At 42.9% G+C, this 17,803-nt stretch overlaps 1 protein-coding gene across 2 annotated transcripts in view; it reads left to right on the plus strand.

The window, feature by feature from the left end:
* The window catches only part of trit1 (tRNA isopentenyltransferase 1), a 42,231-nt gene that overhangs the window by 15,488 nt on the left and 8,940 nt on the right, over positions 1 to 17,803 (plus strand). The window contains exons 2-8 of one of the 2 annotated variants that reach the window (XM_073463169.1): positions 1,704 to 1,844; positions 5,207 to 5,305; positions 5,678 to 5,835; positions 7,777 to 7,919; positions 8,095 to 8,206; positions 12,648 to 12,760; positions 12,909 to 12,986. In XM_073463169.1, coding sequence (XP_073319270.1) covers positions 1,704 to 1,844; positions 5,207 to 5,305; positions 5,678 to 5,835; positions 7,777 to 7,919; positions 8,095 to 8,206; positions 12,648 to 12,760; positions 12,909 to 12,986 — 844 coding nt within the window. The remainder of the gene's footprint in view (positions 1 to 1,703; positions 1,845 to 5,206; positions 5,306 to 5,677; positions 5,836 to 7,776; positions 7,920 to 8,094; positions 8,207 to 12,647; positions 12,761 to 12,908; positions 12,987 to 17,803) is intronic. The other variant, XM_073463170.1, reaches the window with a different exon arrangement.

Here is a 17,803-nt window from a genome sequence, read left to right on the forward strand (position 1 = left end):
TCACATGATAAATGAGGACAGGCGTGGATATTTTGTCACCAGCAACTTGATTATTGTCCTGGTAAAATGCAAAATGATATGAGGTTTGGATGAAGTTTAGCAATCAAAATGTTGTATGAGCATGACAAAGAATCAATTCTGCTCCTTTCTAGATCACCCAACTACACCAAAGTGATTTGAGGGTATTCCGTCTGTCCTATAAACATGATATGTCAGGAACACCTTGAGAACATTTCTTCAAATTTGGTACAAACTTCACTTGAACTCAAGGTCAAATGTCACTTTGCGCTCACAAAACACATTTTTGGCCATAACTCAAGAGTTCATAGGCTAATTAGGCATCCTGCGGTAGTCGTGTTCCCGGTGTTACACGGTTGTCAGGCAGACACAGATTGCAGTCCTTGCCCCACAGTCATTTTGCTTGTTTAACAATGTTTGAATGCAACACTTAGCCAGAGGACGGACGCTGCACTTAATTGCTGCAGGAGTCTACTCTGTGCAGCAGCGCCAGCATCAGAGTCGCAGCACAGAGAAGCAGAAGTAACATTTCACTTGTAACCTGAAAAATGAGTTGACCAACAAGACGATAGCGGAGGATTTGCTGTCAAACGAAAAGCAACACACCTATTCGACAGTATTTCAGATATAAACCCAATGCAAATAGAGAACCTGATAACCTTAATGAGGGAAAAGGAGCTGTTACCTCACTGAGAAGTTGGAGGAGCCTGTCACCTGCAACTTATGTTTCACCAGTGCAATGCTTTTAAATGTTCATTTTGCATTAGCGGTAAATAAACACAGTACTCTACAGATAGTGAGCGTCTCTTCTTGTGAAAAGCCTGGTGTACCGGGTGTTACCGGTGTTGTCACAAGCTTACTGGTCGGTGGGAAAATTGCAACACCACGGCAACCCTAAAGCAAATTATGACAAATGTCTAATTGGATAATCGATGAAGTGATAGTGATGACGTTTTATACCCAAAAGGTCAAAGGTCAGCTTCACTGTGACATTATAATGTTCTGCAAAAACACTTTTCTGGCCATTATTCAACACCATAACTCAGGAACAGAAGGGGAGACTGTGACCATATTTCACATTTTTTCAGATACTAAATTAGTGACACTAATATTGGGTGCCCACCTTGAAACTGTGTGATTGTGTGGATCTTCTGTACTTTCCCCTTCTGTAAGTTGGTGCTCATAAACTCCAAAAGGAACAATGCCAGAGTTTGATTTCTAAAGTTCTTTGCGACCTTTAAAAACCTCTCCACTCTTGATTCTGTGAGATTGAAAATCACAACAGGCTACTGCATGATACCCGGCTGTCAAATTCCACAAGAGAGCCCCCTCGTCGGGTGATGTAACAGAGGAGGTGTGTATGATCATTTGCAGGAATGCTCAGAGCCGTTTCATATGCTCAGCGGGCAGCGTTCCTCATTCCTTCACCCATAACGCCCTGCTCTCAGCTTCTGACACTGACAAATACACTCACTCACACCCTCACACCAGCGTGGATTTCAATCTCCTGCGCTATTTGTTTTATTTTGTCCAGAGTTTTATCCTTTCTAGGAAAAAGAACCATTAAACTTCCATTCATTTTGTTTATTTTTAGCTCCTCCAAATATGTTGTTATGTTATTGTAGTTACGCCTGTCTTTAGAACATTTATTAACGGTTCTCATTTTGCTCTCTGTCTCCCTTCAGGTGTACCAGGGCCTCGACATCATTACCAATAAGGTGACAGCTGAGGAGCACGCCCAGTGCAAACATCACATGATCAGCTTCGTGGACCCGTTAGTTAGCAGCTACACGGTGGTGGACTTCAGGAACAAAGCCCTGGCTCTGATATCCTTTTCTGGAGACGCGTTAACGCAGGGGAACTATATTTTCCTCAACACCTCTCTCCATATATTGCTCTCACCTCTCTCACACCCTCCCTCAGATTATTAAGTACTGACTGCAGGGGAAGAATTCACTCGATCTGACTTCTGCTAATTGGTCTGGAGGTGTGTGCTCAAGTAGAAGAAGCTCTGCTATGTCCTCGTTTTGTCAGCGTGTCTCGCTGCAGATGTTGCACTGAAAATGAGTAGAGAGAGATCACTGGAGACGATATTTATAGAGGAGTCTGTGTCTGTAATGCGTCTCCACGCAAACACACACACACAAACACACACACACACACACACACACTCTGGGCAGTCACACCCTCCCGCAGACACCGGCCGTCACACAGATGTGGAGAGAGGAGGCGATAACTAGAGACGGTATTAATAGATCAGGAAGGCATGCACACACACACTCTCTCCTCGCACACACACACACACACACTCACCAGTGCGGCGAGGGGATGCGGTAGCTCCAAGAATAGGCTCAGTGCAGCGCGAGCAAGCTGCTGGTGGGAAGAGGGAGAAATGGAAAGAGATGAATACAGATTAGGAGGGATGGAAGCAGCGTGGAGGGTTTTTAAACTGTAAAGCAGGAAAGAGAGACGATGGAGGGAAAAAGAGGAAGGAGGGAGTGTGTGATAGTTGGAGAAGGCTGACGGGCTTGAAAAGTTCAAAGACGCAGGACTTAATGGCGCATCATCAGCTATCAATCCCTCACTCAACATGCCACTCAGATAAACACCCCTCCATCCAAACCCCTGTTTCTTTTTCTTTTATTGCTTTCAATCATCCAGCCCTCTTTCTGTTTTTCCCTCCCTCAGTTTTCCTCACCGCTTGTCAGTGATCACGCTCGCTCTCTTTCCCACCTCCTGCTCCTTTTCCTCTGCAAACACACTGATGCAGCCCTCTCTCTGGTGTGTGTGTGTGTGTGTGAGAGGGAGGAGAGGTGAGTGACGATGGCTGATAGGCCTTTATCTTGTTTCAGTGGTTATTTGATTATCCCGAGCAGAGACGGTGGGCGAAGGAGGAGGAGGAGGAGGTGGAGGAGGAAGAGGAGGAAGAGAGAGAGAGAGAGAGAGAGAAGGAAAGGTGCAAGATGAGGGAAGATGCGACAGAAGAGCAGAGAGTGAGAGTGGAATAAGGTGTGGCTCTGTTTGTGTGACCGTGGAGGCTTTTTAAAATTCCAGTATTGATGTTTTTGCTGCAACTGATGATTATTTTCATTGTTAATTAATTACCAATTAATCAATTACTGATCTGATCAATCAAATCTGGGGGGAAAAATGTGAAAAATGGACACCACAGTGTCCTTGCTTCCTAATTTGAATAGTTTAAATTGCATGTTTGGTCCAACTAACAATACATCAAGTTTACCATCATTAAACAACGATTCTCAGCCTGTGGGTGGAGACCCCTCTAGTGGGTCACAGCACAAATGAAGAGGGGTCACAAGAAGATTAATGGGGGAGCAAAGAACAAAAAACATAGTCCAGCTTCACAATTTCAATGCTTCTTTTATATGCCTTGTTTTTGGTTTGTGAAATACTGGATGAGTTAACCTCTCTACGCCTGGAACGTTTATTTAAATGACATGAGGTGAAAACTCGTGACAAGGCGTCACAGGCAGACAATGCTCTATTTGAAGTGGGCACATGCCAAAAGGGTTGAGAGCCGCTGCCATAGAGGACAAAGGCACCACATCTTCATGTGGGAGTTACTTTACGCCAAAAATAACTTAGTTGATTAATCAAGTATCAGAATTGCTGCAGAGCCAAACTGTCAATCGACGAACCAATCAATCGCCTGATTACTTTAAAGGCCTTTGCACACCAAATCCCATTTTTTCCGAGCGTTATTTTTTTTAAAATCCGTCATAAAAAACGTTGTGCACAGACACCTTGTGAGGTTCGATGGGTTAATTATTCTATCCGTTGCGGAAAATTATATATAGAGTCGTCAAGCAGGTGACGATGTGTTTGTGGTCTTCTCCCTACTTGAACAAAGATAAACAAGACAAGAGGAAGGCGTGTTTCGCCTGCTGAGCTGCTGAATTTTCCCCATCACTCCCAGGTGTATTTCAGGATGTCAGTGCTCCAGTTTGAAGCGCTGCTAGATTTTAGAACCATACATTAAAATGAAGACCATCGCTTTTCTGCCAACCAGTTCATCCTGAACAGCGGCTGTCAAGTAGGGACATGCACACACACACATCACATCACATCACATCACATCATTAATCAAACTGTGCGCTAGTTCCACCTGGACCTGCAGATAGTCAGACCAGATCATGGTCAACAGTTCTGTGATCATTCTGTTTTTATCACACGTTTCTTACTCTCGATGGCTCTGAAGAAGTCAGTGTGTAAACATGATTGACACGGCATTAGGTTGTATTTATTTTTACGCGTGAAGCATTTTCCGACAGAATAAAAATAGCCTTGGCGTGTGAAGGCCTGAGGAGTGTATCATCATGTCAGCCACAGTGTACTCAGTCAGTGTAAATGCTGACAAGAAGAAGAAATCCACCAGGAGTCAACACACTGATCTTGGTGCTGCTGTTGTCCTCTTTCTAATGTTACAGCCTATTATCAACCGTTAAGTGATATTGTTCTTGTTTTCACCATTCTGTTGAGGCTTTTCTTTAATGGGCCACATGCTGTGTTGATGCATGGACTTATTAAAAGGGCAGATCTAGCGTGCCGAGGTTTCTTGCTGATTTTCTTTCCCTTTTTGCCGTTTTGCAGCACTTTTGTCATGAGATAGTTAGATATTCTGAACTCCCTCTGAAGATGTGACTGCAAACCCAATGCACGTTTACATAAACTGGCTTTTTTCCCTATTTATTTTCCAGGGAGCTGTAATTTGCAGAACTCTCTCATTCTGTGTGTCTGTTCACTTGAATGTTTGCTGTTATTTGAACACTTCATTTCAACTCTGATCGCTCTTGAAGGCAAAGAGGCCAATAACTCAATTTTCTGTCTCATCTGGATTCTCACTGTATTCTTGAATGTGCTCATAATATACAACCATTCAACAAAAACTGTTTGAGCAGTAAACATTAATAGCCCGGGGAGTTGAATGCAATTTAGCAAGATGCGACTGGCAGCCTCTCACGGTCACTGATTGAATTAGAGCAGGCTGGAGCTGTTTTTATGCCATTAAGGTGCGAGTGCCATTAAATGAGCTCAACAGGTCATTTCAGAATGGTTTCCATTTTTGAGCAGTCGTGCAACACTGTCACAATAACAAGTTAAATCAGACTGCAGTTGTTCGTGTTCCTCAAATGTGCACGTGTCAGTTTCCTCCTTAACACTGTCCAACATAGATGACATGCACAGCAGAAACAAACTGCCAGTCATTGTCGGGGGAACAAACTATTACATTGAGTCTGTGCTGTGGAGGGTCCTGCTGGGTACAGGGGTGAGTGTCGTACATGTAAACTCAAATGCATTTTCTGTCAATCTCTAGGCTCCTCTGGGTGTGTATCTTATTTATTATGTCATTTTTATTTATCTTCACAGTGTTTCACCACAGTGTAGGCCTATGCTGCTTTCCTGAAAAGTGTGACTTAGGTTTAATTTCTCAGTTGCAAAGAAATGACTTTTAAGGGCTGTATCTTAATCTTCATAGTAGAAACATGAATGAAAATGATGTGCATTTCTGTTTTTAGTTTTCTGTTGCATTATTTCTGATCCACAGAAATGATCCAACAGGATATATTGATATGTTAAGGATTTTAAAAAGGAGTACATGAAGGCAACTTTAATAGAATAAGTGAAATGTGTCTGTCAGCAGGAGAACGAGGAGTCAGGGGACGGAGGTGATGGGGCCCCAAACAGGAAGTTGGAGCTGGAGAAACTGGGAGGAGCTGAGTTGCATAAACGATTGGCGGAGGTGGACCCCAAAATGGCCGCCATGTTGCACCCCAATGACAAACGCAAGATAGCAAGGTGATGCAGCTGGTAATGTGTTCGCTGGTGTTACACTGGATATCTAGTAACCGTTGTATCAGTTTTTTGTGATGTATATGTCGAGGAAACGTATTACAAACTGGTCAGTTTTAACTTATTTATCATAACCAACTCACATTAAATTATATTATATTCATTTAGCCAACACTTTCATCCAAAGACACTTAAAATAAATGTATTCAACAGTGGATACAACCCGAAAACTGCTAATGTGCTAACAGCTAAAAGCTAAATTGCTTCAAGTGCTAAATTTACAATAATAGGAGATAGAGATTTTTTTTTTACTTCTGCCATTATATTATATTAAAACAGCATAAGCATATCTAGGAAAAGTTGGCTACTTGTATTAATCACACACATCCATTTTTTGTTATTGTAAGCTAAAGAACGGCTAATAAGCCTATCTTGCTACAGTTATTCGTCTGTGTTAGCCATGTTTTGTGCAGCTAATTTGTTGCTTTTGCTAGCTAGTTAGATAGCTAATGGCAAAATAAACACCAGCAACATTAGTGAAAAATGTGACTGAATATTTCCAGCCCATTAAAATACTTTTTTTGTGCCTTGTTAACAACAACTAGTCCAAGAGTTAGCTGCTAGCTAAAGCTAGCTAGCTGGCTGTTGGTAAGTTGATGTCTTGAGGTCAGTTCTTGTTCTGGGTTTATTTATTTTTTTCTGCTGCGTGATGTGAATTCATTTTACACTACAGCACAATCCTGTACTTCTTGAATTTACTGTATAATGCAGTTCTGTTTGGATTTGTAAAAATGTTTGTTTCTTACAACATCCAAACACACCCAAAACAAAGTGTTCAGTTACATTAAGACCAGATGCTTAATTTAAAACTGAAGCTAATCTCACCAAAATAAAAACTGATGCACAATGGTTCTATTGTTTTGATATGAAACTTTTGACTTTGTCCAAATTAAATTGCATTTGAAACGTAAGGCTGAACAATCTTAAGGTTTTAGTACTGCCATTTGTGTTTTATGCAGCACCTCAAGCGTCTTTATAAGTAAAGAATGAAAAAAATGCTCTGTTCACCCCCAGGATAATAAGAATATGTTTATGTGTATAATGTTTGTGGGTGTGTCTTTTAACGTGTTGGTGGCTCACAATGTTTTTGATTTTTCTCATGTTTTGTATGAGGTCCTGAAAGGCTCTTACTCTGTCTCAGACTGACAGTCACAGTATATGGCCTCCACCCAATCTATGCTGACAGCACCAGTGTCTGTTTACACACACACACACACACACACACACACACACACACACACACACACACACACACACACACACAGCTTGATGAGTAGCAGTCAGTGCACTCTGGTCTTTTGTGTGAGCAGGTTAGGTTACTCTGTTCTTCTGGATGACAGAAGACGACAGGAATCATATTTTCCTCATAACCTCAGAGTGCAGCGAGGCATGGCTAAAGAATCTGGCTCGGATTGAATCTCAACATCTCACAAGTGTGTTTAACCCAGTCTGAATCTTAACTATAAAAACAGAGTGATTGCATACGGCTTTCTATCTTGTTTCATTGTGGTTTGTATTTCCCATTGTTTAATCATTGTTTTTTATCACTCCCGTCTTGTCTTCTGAATTTATTGTTGCTGCTGTGGTAATCATTTAGACTACACCCAAACACTAACTAAATTTATGCCTCAGAAGGGGGGCTGGAGATTTTCATTTACATTGGATTTAACGGATGAGTGGATGGTTGACTCATCTAATCTCAGTTTACCCTCCGAGGTCTGACATACAGGGAATGGGATGTATAACTCATTGTATACTGGAGATCATAGGAACTGGAATCAAACTAAAAAAATATCTGAGAAATATTTGTTTGGTTGTCTCCACAGAGTCCCAGAGGAAAATGTGTTTTATTTAACCACAGCATGTCTGTTTGTGTGTTAACTACAGGAGTCTTCAAATCCACCAGGAGACAGGCGTCCCCCATAGCAGCTGGCTGGAGGAGCAGAGGGGGCAGGAGGGAGGCGGTGGACTGGGGGGGCCGCTGAGATACCCAGACCCCTGCATCTTCTGGCTGCACGCTGACATGGACGGTAAGGAGGGAGGATTGTGTGGAGTTTCATTTTACTGTTATTGCTATTTATCAAAACAACAGAAATGGACATGTCGATATGGGAGCTTCAGTGCAGCATGAAATAACTGTTTACGTGTGTCTGTCTTATTTCGCTGCTACACTTGTTATATTTCTCCCTCTGTGCTCCCATCCAGCTCTCGACACGCGGTTGGATGCCCGTGTAGATGAGATGCTGTCTGCTGGACTGATAGAGGAGCTCAGAGACTTCCATGTCCGCTACAATCAGCAGAAAGTCCAGGATGACAGGTAGTTTATCAGCAGCAGAACATCATCCTGTTCATCATAAATTAATTATCTGTTGTGGTGTACTATGCAGGATTTCCAAAAAAGCAATTATGGACTCAATTTCAAGAGTAATTCCTTTTAATTACCACTTATGGCCCACTGGAAGTGTGTGATGGTGTGTTGCTCTACAGAGACTCTGCTCTCTGCCTGTATTTTCTTAGTATTTTTCCTGGTTTCCCCAAACAAAGCAAACTGCATTTCTACGGAGCAACCTTTGAGCACTGGTGTGTAGCCCCCCCACTAATAACAGCACAAGAATGGGACTTTATAGAAACGTAGCAACCAGGTTACATCACTGTCTCGTCTCCCTCCTCTGCTTTTGATCTATTATTAATGTATAAGGAGCTACAAGTCTGTTTGACTGAGGGCGGGGCAAGGTGAGGCTACGCAGACACACAGAGCAGAGAGACGATCGTTGGGCAGGAGGAAGTGTGCACTTTGGCTGCATTCACAACAAATCTGGAGGGTTGTGCAGACGTGTTAATCTGTGCTTCAGAGCATTACCGCTGTGACTCTCCAGCTCACTCGACAACTGTTGCTTTCTCTCTCTGTCTCGACCGTTTAGCCGGGGAGGAGGGGCTGATTTTGAAAACGGCAACTGACAAATCCTACAAAGTATGCCTTTAAGTCAAAAACATGGGGATTTAAGGAGCTTGTTTAGCAAAAGTTATGTTGTGCTGTAAGAAGGAGAATCAGGTCTTAAGTGACATGCAGGAATTACTTATAATTGACGCGTAAGATACTTTGTTAAAAGAGTACTGCATAGATTTCGCATTTCACTTCTGTTACATTGTTGAGGAAGTTGCCTCAGACCATTATATGCACATTCAGGTGTGTTGTGCTAACAGTGGCTAATGTATGTTACATTGAGCCACTGAAGCAGAGATCAGGAAGGGGCTTCACAGGTCTGGTAATCTGGCTTCATTCTGACTCCGCACCCCAAAATTTAAAAAATTTTCAAACTTGATTGACATTGACTCAAGTGACATTTGAGCAGTCCCTTGAGCACCTAGTCTTTCTGCTTCTGCCTCTGGGGCTTGATACAACTTTTTATACAACGTATTTTTACTGCAAAATCTACCAAAACCCACAGAGTGAGATGATGAACCTGTTTTGTGGGCCAAAAGCGTATGTCATACTTGGCTTTGGCCCTGCCGTCTTTGCTTTAGAACATTACGAGTTAGTCTGAGGGTTCAGTGTCCGTACAACAAGTCCAACATTACATTCTCATCCTTCTATCTAAATTAATGATCCAGACAATCAGTCTGGACCCAGACTTAACTCCTTTCTTTAATATAACCAGGAGTGAAGTGAACTCGGTCAAGCAGCCATCCAGTTATTTATTCTCCTTCCCCAGTCTGACAGGTCACTCTGTTCTGTACGCTGTCGTTTCCCAAAGGCCTGGGGCCTAATATAGATACATCCCACACTGTTGCGAGTTTAGTTCAGATGGGACTGATATTTCTTTAGGATGTCCAGTGATTATTAATAATTGCAGAGATAAGCCCCTGCTGCAGGACATTACCACTGCCAGGGGAGTCTGGTGATTGGTTCTTATTACCTCAGGCCTGCAGGAATTTTATCCCACACTGAATGGACATCCTGGTGGCCCTGCAACAAATTACTTACAGCGATATGTTGTCTGTTAAAGATGCTGTTCAACGATAACAGTCAAGACTCTCTTCTTGTCTTTCTCACAATGGATAAGTTGTCCCTGGCATTTTGTTAACAATAACCACATGACCAGAAGCACACTAGAGCTACATCACTCTATTAGTGGTATGGATTGACTGTTTCCTGTTCCATGAGCATAATCAGTCCTTTTAAAATAAGGATTTTATGTGTCCTGTATTGTGACATGAAATGTGTATCAACATGTTTGTTGGCTTCACTAATAGCTGAATCAGATACAGTATGTGAACACTGCCGTGGGTGTCTCTTGGCACCAGATATTGATATTGTATGTGTGGCGGGGTGTGGCTGCGGGGAGTTGATGCATTGGTGGAACGGTGCCCAGGAAGCTGCCAATTCCATTCTTCCGTCCCTCCTTTCTTTCATCACCCCATCCCACCTCATCAACCAGCAGCCTCCTCCTCCTCCCTCCATCCTCTCTCTCTCTGTCTCCTTCCATCTCTGCCACTATTGCCCTCTCAGCAATCCGATCACCCGAGCACTTTACCCCCCCCTCCCTCCTCTGTTCGTCTGTCTTTCTCTCCTTTACCCTCGTGTCCCTGGCTGGCTGCTGCGGCCAGACATCAAGGTCAAATCTCTCCCTCCCTTCCTCCCTCTCTTCCTCCCTCCCTCCCTCCCTCCCTCCCTACCTCCATCTCCTCCTCTGACTTTCTTTTTTCTCCCTCCATTGACTCTATGTTTCCTGCACTCTGTCGCTATTCTCAAATTTCTGTCTCTGCCCGTCTGGCCAGATTTATTTTTGTTATTTCCTCTTCTTGTTTCGGTTACAAGTGTAAGTTATGGACCAGAATAGTCATTATTTTTTGTTTAATAGAGTGTTTGTTCGACAGTGTGTCGAAAAGGAAATTAAATCGCTCTACAAAGAGCCAAAGTTGAGAGCAACAACAGTGAATAATGGGTAAAAAGTAAAAGTAAGTACGAGAAAAATATATTGAAACAAGTCTATAAATCTTCTCAGTTCAAAGAAGTGTTGAAAGAATACATCTTCAGTTTGATGACCTGAATGTTATCAGATCTACAAAATCTGCCAACGATAAAAATAAAGAAGAATAAAATGTGCAGATTATTGTGAACAATGAAGTACGTGATTTCATCTGAAGAAACTGTGCTATTTCCTTTTAATAAAGCCCATGGGAACATGGAAGAAGCTCTCCATAACTGTACTTGAAGAATGTATAAGTAATGTAAACCTCTTGTGCGCAACTTAGATGAGTAATGAGCTGAAGTTATCTACATCTTAAGAGACACATTTTAGATTTTCATTCAAAAAAATAATCTTCCCTCTTCAGACAAACTTTATGTTCATCTAGCTCTTTTCTTGCTTTAAGCGCATGTTATATGAAACTCCCACTGTTATGCCCTCCTGTTTTATGTCCACTTATATTTTCCACCTGGACCATTAACAGTCTAACAGCCTAAAACAAAATCCTTCAAATATTTGTCATTCTTCTTGGCAGCTAAGCTTGACTTTTTTTTAATGTATCATTATGAAGTAAAAGCTGATTGCACATTGTAATGGTTCCAGAATAATGACACCATCAGCGTTTAGATTGGCTCGTCATAAACCTCACTTTCACTATACAAATTTTGTCTGCAGCCGGCCAACAAAATCCAGTCAGGCTGGCAGCCTGGCACCATTTCTTTCTGCCTTCATGTCTCAGTTATAGACTTAATAAATGGATAAACTAGCATTTCTTCCTGTGTTGTTGGTAGTTGCTACTCTGAGGAAAAAGGAAACGATCCAGTTGGGAACAACAATGATACCACTTTGAAATGCCAAGGGGGCGGAAGTTGACTGTTTCCATTGACAAGATATGTGAATGAGGAGTATAAAGGTCCATAGTGAACAAGTGAACGTGGAAAATTAAGCCGTCTGGACGATTTCTAACAATTTTTGGTACACATCTCAGGCCCACCTTAGGTATAAATTATGAGTACAGATATTTTTGTGAAATAAGCAGATACAGATTGTTGTTTTGTTTTACATGCTTAATATTTATGTGTGCACAATATCGTCCATTCCACATACTTGACACCACTGTATTACATTTAATAGGTGCAGACTTGATTCTTCAACTGCTGAGTCATCTCTGATGATGAGGGAAATGTTTTTGATAGTGGTAGAAAGAAAAATGCCTCCACAGGTGACCTCTGCTATTTTTGCAATCACTACTAATTCATAAAAAGGTTCAGGTCATTGAACAATTGTGGAGCTATTACTAAAATCTGAAAAGGAACCACTCGTCTAGAACAGGCAGTAATGCTCAGATCGGGCTGATATGGTCTGACATTGATGGAAACGTTCTGTCTCTACTGTCTGGCGAGGTAACCAGTGGGCCTCAGCCCAAACCTGATGTTACTCCGGTCTGGCTACTGAGTCCCGACACCCATGGGTCCCTCTGCCAGTGCCTTTCAGTTTTTTTAATGTCATTCTGTCACTTTGTACCCCGAAGGGCCTCCCATCTGCTCAGACTGATATTCTTTGTTCGGGGAGGGAAGGAGAGATAGAGGAGGAGGAAGAGAAGGTGAAATGAGTCACCACCGGGTGTCTAGAAATGTCAAGTTGGAGACGGAAAGTTTTTTTTCAGACTTATTGATGGATAATGTTTCATTCTCTCCTCTCCTCTCCTCCTCTTCCTCCTCCTCCTCCTCCTCCTCCTCCTCCTCCTCCTCCTCCTCCTCCTCCTCCTCCTCCTCCTCCTCCCTCCAGTCAGGACTATCAACATGGGATTTTCCAGTCGATCGGTTTTAAGGAGTTTCATGACTACCTGACCGTTCCTGAAAGCAGCACCCAGCAGGAGAGAGACACACTACGAGACAAAGGTCAGAGAAATACCTGATCAAAGTCACAGAGATGGATTTGGATCCATCAGTTGGTGGACTGGTTGACTTATCAACCAGAAGAATCTATTTAAAGATTTTCCTGCTGCCTGCTCTTCATCTTTAACAGCCTCCTTTTAACTCTGCGCAGGTATAGAAGCTTTGAAGATGGCGACGAGGCGTTACGCCCGCAAACAGAATAAATGGGTCCGAAACCGCTTTCTTAAGCGTGAGTAGCCTTCACCCAGAATGTTTGTGTGTGTGTGTGTGTGTGTGTATGTGTGTGTGTGCATGTGTGTTTGTCCTCTCCAGTCCAGTTCCTTAGCAATCAGCACTCTCTTTAACAAGATGAGATTCATGCAGTCCATTAGACACACAATAAGCCTCTCAGACACCGTATTGTGTTCCAGGGTACAGAGTGTAGTGATTGTGTGGGTGTGTGTGTTTGTGTTCATGTTCATCAGTCTGTGTGCACAGCAGGGACTGTGGCGATGTCACTTTCAAAACTATCATTACATGAGGTGCTTTTTTTTCTTGTTTGTTTACTAATAAATAAGAACATCACAGAAAAAAAAGAATAAAAATATCACAATGATCTGCGTTTTGTCAGCGTCAAGAATCTTAGTGTAGTGGCCAGGACTGGGGATTTGAGGACTAGTTAGATGCAGGGATTGACACCACTCTCATGTCTGTATGCTAAATGTGAAGCTACATCCAGGAGACAGTTAGGCTAGCTTAGCATAAAGACTGTCTAAAGGTAACAAAATCTGCTTACATGCATCTAATAGAAAGAAATTGAGGCTTTATATCTTGTTTGTTTACGCCGTTCAAAACAAGAGCAGCATAATGCCGCCCCCACGATGTGTTTTTTTTTAGATAGCATGATGAGCGTGACTTTTAACACAACAGTGTTGGCGTCTAAGGACTCCCGGACCTCATTGTTTTCCCTATTTGCATACATTTTCAGTTGCCGTTCTTCTTTGAGTTAGCTGCTAACTGCTGCTAGCTGCTTTTTAAAGCTGCAATATGTAAGAATTGGCCTCTTGTTGAGTTCATACTCACAACATATATGGGGCAGCATATCACCAGAGTAACTGCCACCTCCTGCCAACTGTAGCTGCCTTTAGCTAGTTAGCTCAATTAGCCGTGCAGCTAGCGGTCCGGGCTGGGAGCTCAGAGCATCGGGAAGTGTTGGTGGTTATACCGCTAGCACAGGAGCTTTAAACCTAGATGGGACAGGGCGCCCTGGTTACCATGCTAAACATTACAACACAATACATAGACGTTAAAAAAGTAGAAACTGTTATTCCTCCACATTCTGTTCATAATTTTGGTGAAGACTTGAATGTTTTCAACCAAAATTCTTACATATTGCACCTTTAAATCTCCTGTTGGTAGGTCGGGCACATGACACGTTGTCAAAACGTCACACCCCTGTCCAGTCCTGCTGGCTGAATCTTTTTACACAGACGTCGATTCAGCTGTTTTACGACCTCCACTGCTGGCTCAAGGGTAAAACAACAATAATCCTGAAGTCTATCTTTGTACTTTTTTATAGAGAACGGTAAGGGGGAATAAAAGCGCCACAGTCCTGTAAATGTAAAAGGAGCTTAAGATGACCCTCTCCTGGCTGTAGCTTTATATTTACTTTACCTATATGAATGATATATGAGAATGGAACCTTCTTCTCGATAGTTTGCAACAAGAACTTCTACACTCTCAACGGCAGGTCAGTTTGTAAACATCACCGTGTTCAAACTGTGGAAATCATCAAATTAATTTATCCACTGGCACCAAATTGGATTTGATTTTATGCAGCGTGTGTGAGCTGCTGTGACGTGATAGAGGGGATAATGTTTCCATCCCCAGCATACACCTGCAGCTAAGACCCTTAAATGCTTTTTTCCCAGAACTAAATCTCCTGTGGCAGCAAATGCATATATACGTGAACCACGCTGCAGAATGGATGAATGTACCCACCACAGCCAAAACAAACCAGTGTCTGGCAGGTGCTGATTTCCCACCCTGGTCGCAACCCCTGGCAGCCAGACATGTTGTAATACACATATAGAGGCTGAGTGTGTTTCTCTGTCCCAAAATGGAAACCTGGCCTCTGCGTCCCACCAGCAGCATGTCCTGTAGTAACCCAGCCACCTAATCCTGTTAGGCCCAAGTGGCTTAGGCCATGCCAGGTCCTAAACCTCAATACCCAATACCCCTCTTTCTGACCGCCTGCCTGCCTGCCCGTTGCACACACCATATGGTCTTCATCACGTGTGTGTGTATCTATGTTCTTGAGCTTTTAATGTACATATGCAGTAATCTGTCTGAAGTTGTCTGTGCTGTTGTGCATGTATGTGTCTGTCTGTGTGTGTCTAAGGCCCTTCTAAGGACAGTTTTCTGGCCTAAATGTACAGATGACAGCAGATGAGATCAGCTTTTGATCTGAATTGGCTTTTAGTTCTGATATGGTGTAAAACCAAGTATAAAGTCATGTCAGTCCAGTTCTGTTTATACAATCTTTACGGTCTTCGCAAATGATGCAGAACATTTTGTCTAGTCCTTCCACCTTTTCATGCCCCAATGGTGTCCACAGTACCTGTGGAGCGGGGCTGTGTGCGCAAGTTGCCTGGGCCAAGTGTGACAATGACGAGCGCTACAATTTTCTAACGTTTATGCGAGCCACCACAGGAAAACAACAGTTTTGCTTGCCAGTTGAACTCGTCCTGCTACTCTGGTTTGAAACATCTTTTTGGCTGGCGTCGTGTCTTCCATTTCACGAGCAGCAGAAGCTTGACGTTTTTATGTGCGCTTGCTGGCCGAAGCTGCAGAACTTGTTGCAGCATCACTTTTTTTTTCTTTTTTCTTTTACTGGCCCTGGGATGTCTGCTTCACAACCAACATTTCAGGGTCGAGTTAACTGCTGTCAAGCCAAATCTCCTGTACATATATATTTTATTTCTGGCAGTTCACTGATAGCGTGTTGGGGAGAGCTGGGATGAAGGGCTTTGTGCGGTGAGAGAAAATAACACTGCACATGACTAGACACTCACTGACTCTCAGTGTCTTAAAAGCAGAAGCAAAACCAAACTCTTGTTTAATAAAAGTTTATATTTAAGGTGTCCTGTCTGCAAATCTCATAGGTCACACACTTTTAGGTTATAATTAGGTTATTTGTGTTAATTAATACATTTTTTTGTCCCATTTGACATTTTGGCTATTTGGCTTAGATATTTTGATCTGTTGCACAACTTCACGTGATATCAGCAAAATGCTGGCTAACTTAAACCCTGTTTCCAGGAAACTACTTTCTATGTTTACTTTCTGCAAACTCATCCCTGACAGTACATGAGGCAACAGATGAGATCAGCTCTCTTAATTGTTAAAAGTCTGAAACTTTAGTGGCCGTTCAGTGCAAGGTGTTGGGGAGCACCATTCAATAAGATGATGAAATACAATCCAAGAAGTCCAGTCTGAGTAATAGATCCATGAGGTCGAAGGCTCCCAGCTGCCAAAACACTGCGCAATGGTTTTAGATATTATAATGAATAACAAGGTAATCAATGAGGAATGTGCACTTGCTCATATTCCACGTGCCAACACAGTCAGATTTAGAGTTGTTTGGGGAATGCAGACTCTCGCATCAATGACGTTGGCCAGGGCAAGAAGCATGAGCACTTTCAAAGACAAATCTCAAACACTTAGAGAGCAGTCCCCTGGATGTCTGTGCAGCTACTGTAGTAAGTGTTGTGGAAAGCAGTGGGAGGCTCGGCTCCTTTGGCCTGACAGACATTATTCTTGCTGAGACCATGTTTTCCTGAATCTCTGCATTTGAGTAGGAGAGTAAAATGTTATTTTTGAAAGATCTTGTTTATTTTCCCACAAAAACCAAGAATCACGGCCCCACATGTTAATATGTATGTTGTCCTTGTGTCCAGCCCCAACTGGGATTGTCCTAACCCAATGTTTTGCTCGTCCCACCTTTCTGTCTGCATCGTCTCTGTTCTACTCGCTGCCTTGCTGTGACTGCTGACCTCTTTTCTGTTTCGTCTGAGCCCCACACACACACACACACACACACACACACACAGATGCCGGCAGGCCTCAGCTGAGCTGGCTAATCTCTTGAAGCATTACAGAGCTGCCGGGAATTTGCCCCGACCACACAAACTCGGGCAACGGGGTCACCGGGGGCTACGCGTACCAAACCCAAGCACACAGAGTCCAGTGGGTCAAAGGGAAAGACAAATTGGAAACGACAGAGAGCCTCAGTCAGACAATACAAAATGACCTGAATGTAAATACACAGGAATATACTCAGAAACACATGCCTCGAAGGCTGAAGTTTAACCCAGTTTTACAGTTCAGAAATTTCAGCAGCGACTGTCAGTGAGGGAGCAGGTGGGCGTTCAGTGTCTTAAATACTTTTCAGCAGGATACGCGCTTCATGATGCACTCCACTTTGGTTGCTGTGGGGATTTAAACACCAGGTCAGCTGGCTCAAATTAAATCAAGCTTAATTTGTCTTGCCTTTAAGTGCGTCTGTATGTGGGTGTACGCTTATAGAATGTGTGTGTGTGTGTGTGTGCAGTTATAGGGGAATGTTTAATTAGTGGATTTAATTACCCATAAAGAAAATGGTAATTTGAGGTTGTATTAATTTTAATAGGTGCCACATTTTATGCAGAGGGTTGTTTATTTTTAATTCCCCAAAGATGTGCACGCAAGCAGACACTACCTGTAACCAGGATAGGCAGGTGTAGTTCGACTGAGGCCCCGTGAGTGTTAAGTAACAGGGGTGTAGGTATCTTTCAGTCCCGCGAGAGAGTGAGTGAGTGAAGCCGTGATGGAGGAAGACAGAGAGAGCAACAGGAGCGACACATGGGTGGCTGGCTGGATGGAGAGTGAAGGTAATGTGATCCATCTGGCGCAACAGGTGTGGGGCGAGTTTACACCCTTGTCTTCCAGCAAGTGCGAAGCTTTCATTTGTGCGCGCACACACACTCACACAAACGCGACCTCCTCTCGTGGAGTTCGTGGAGTGGA

This window comes from Pagrus major, chromosome 3 (genome assembly GCF_040436345.1).
Source record: "Pagrus major chromosome 3, Pma_NU_1.0".
Lineage (NCBI taxonomy): Eukaryota > Metazoa > Chordata > Actinopteri > Spariformes > Sparidae > Pagrus > Pagrus major.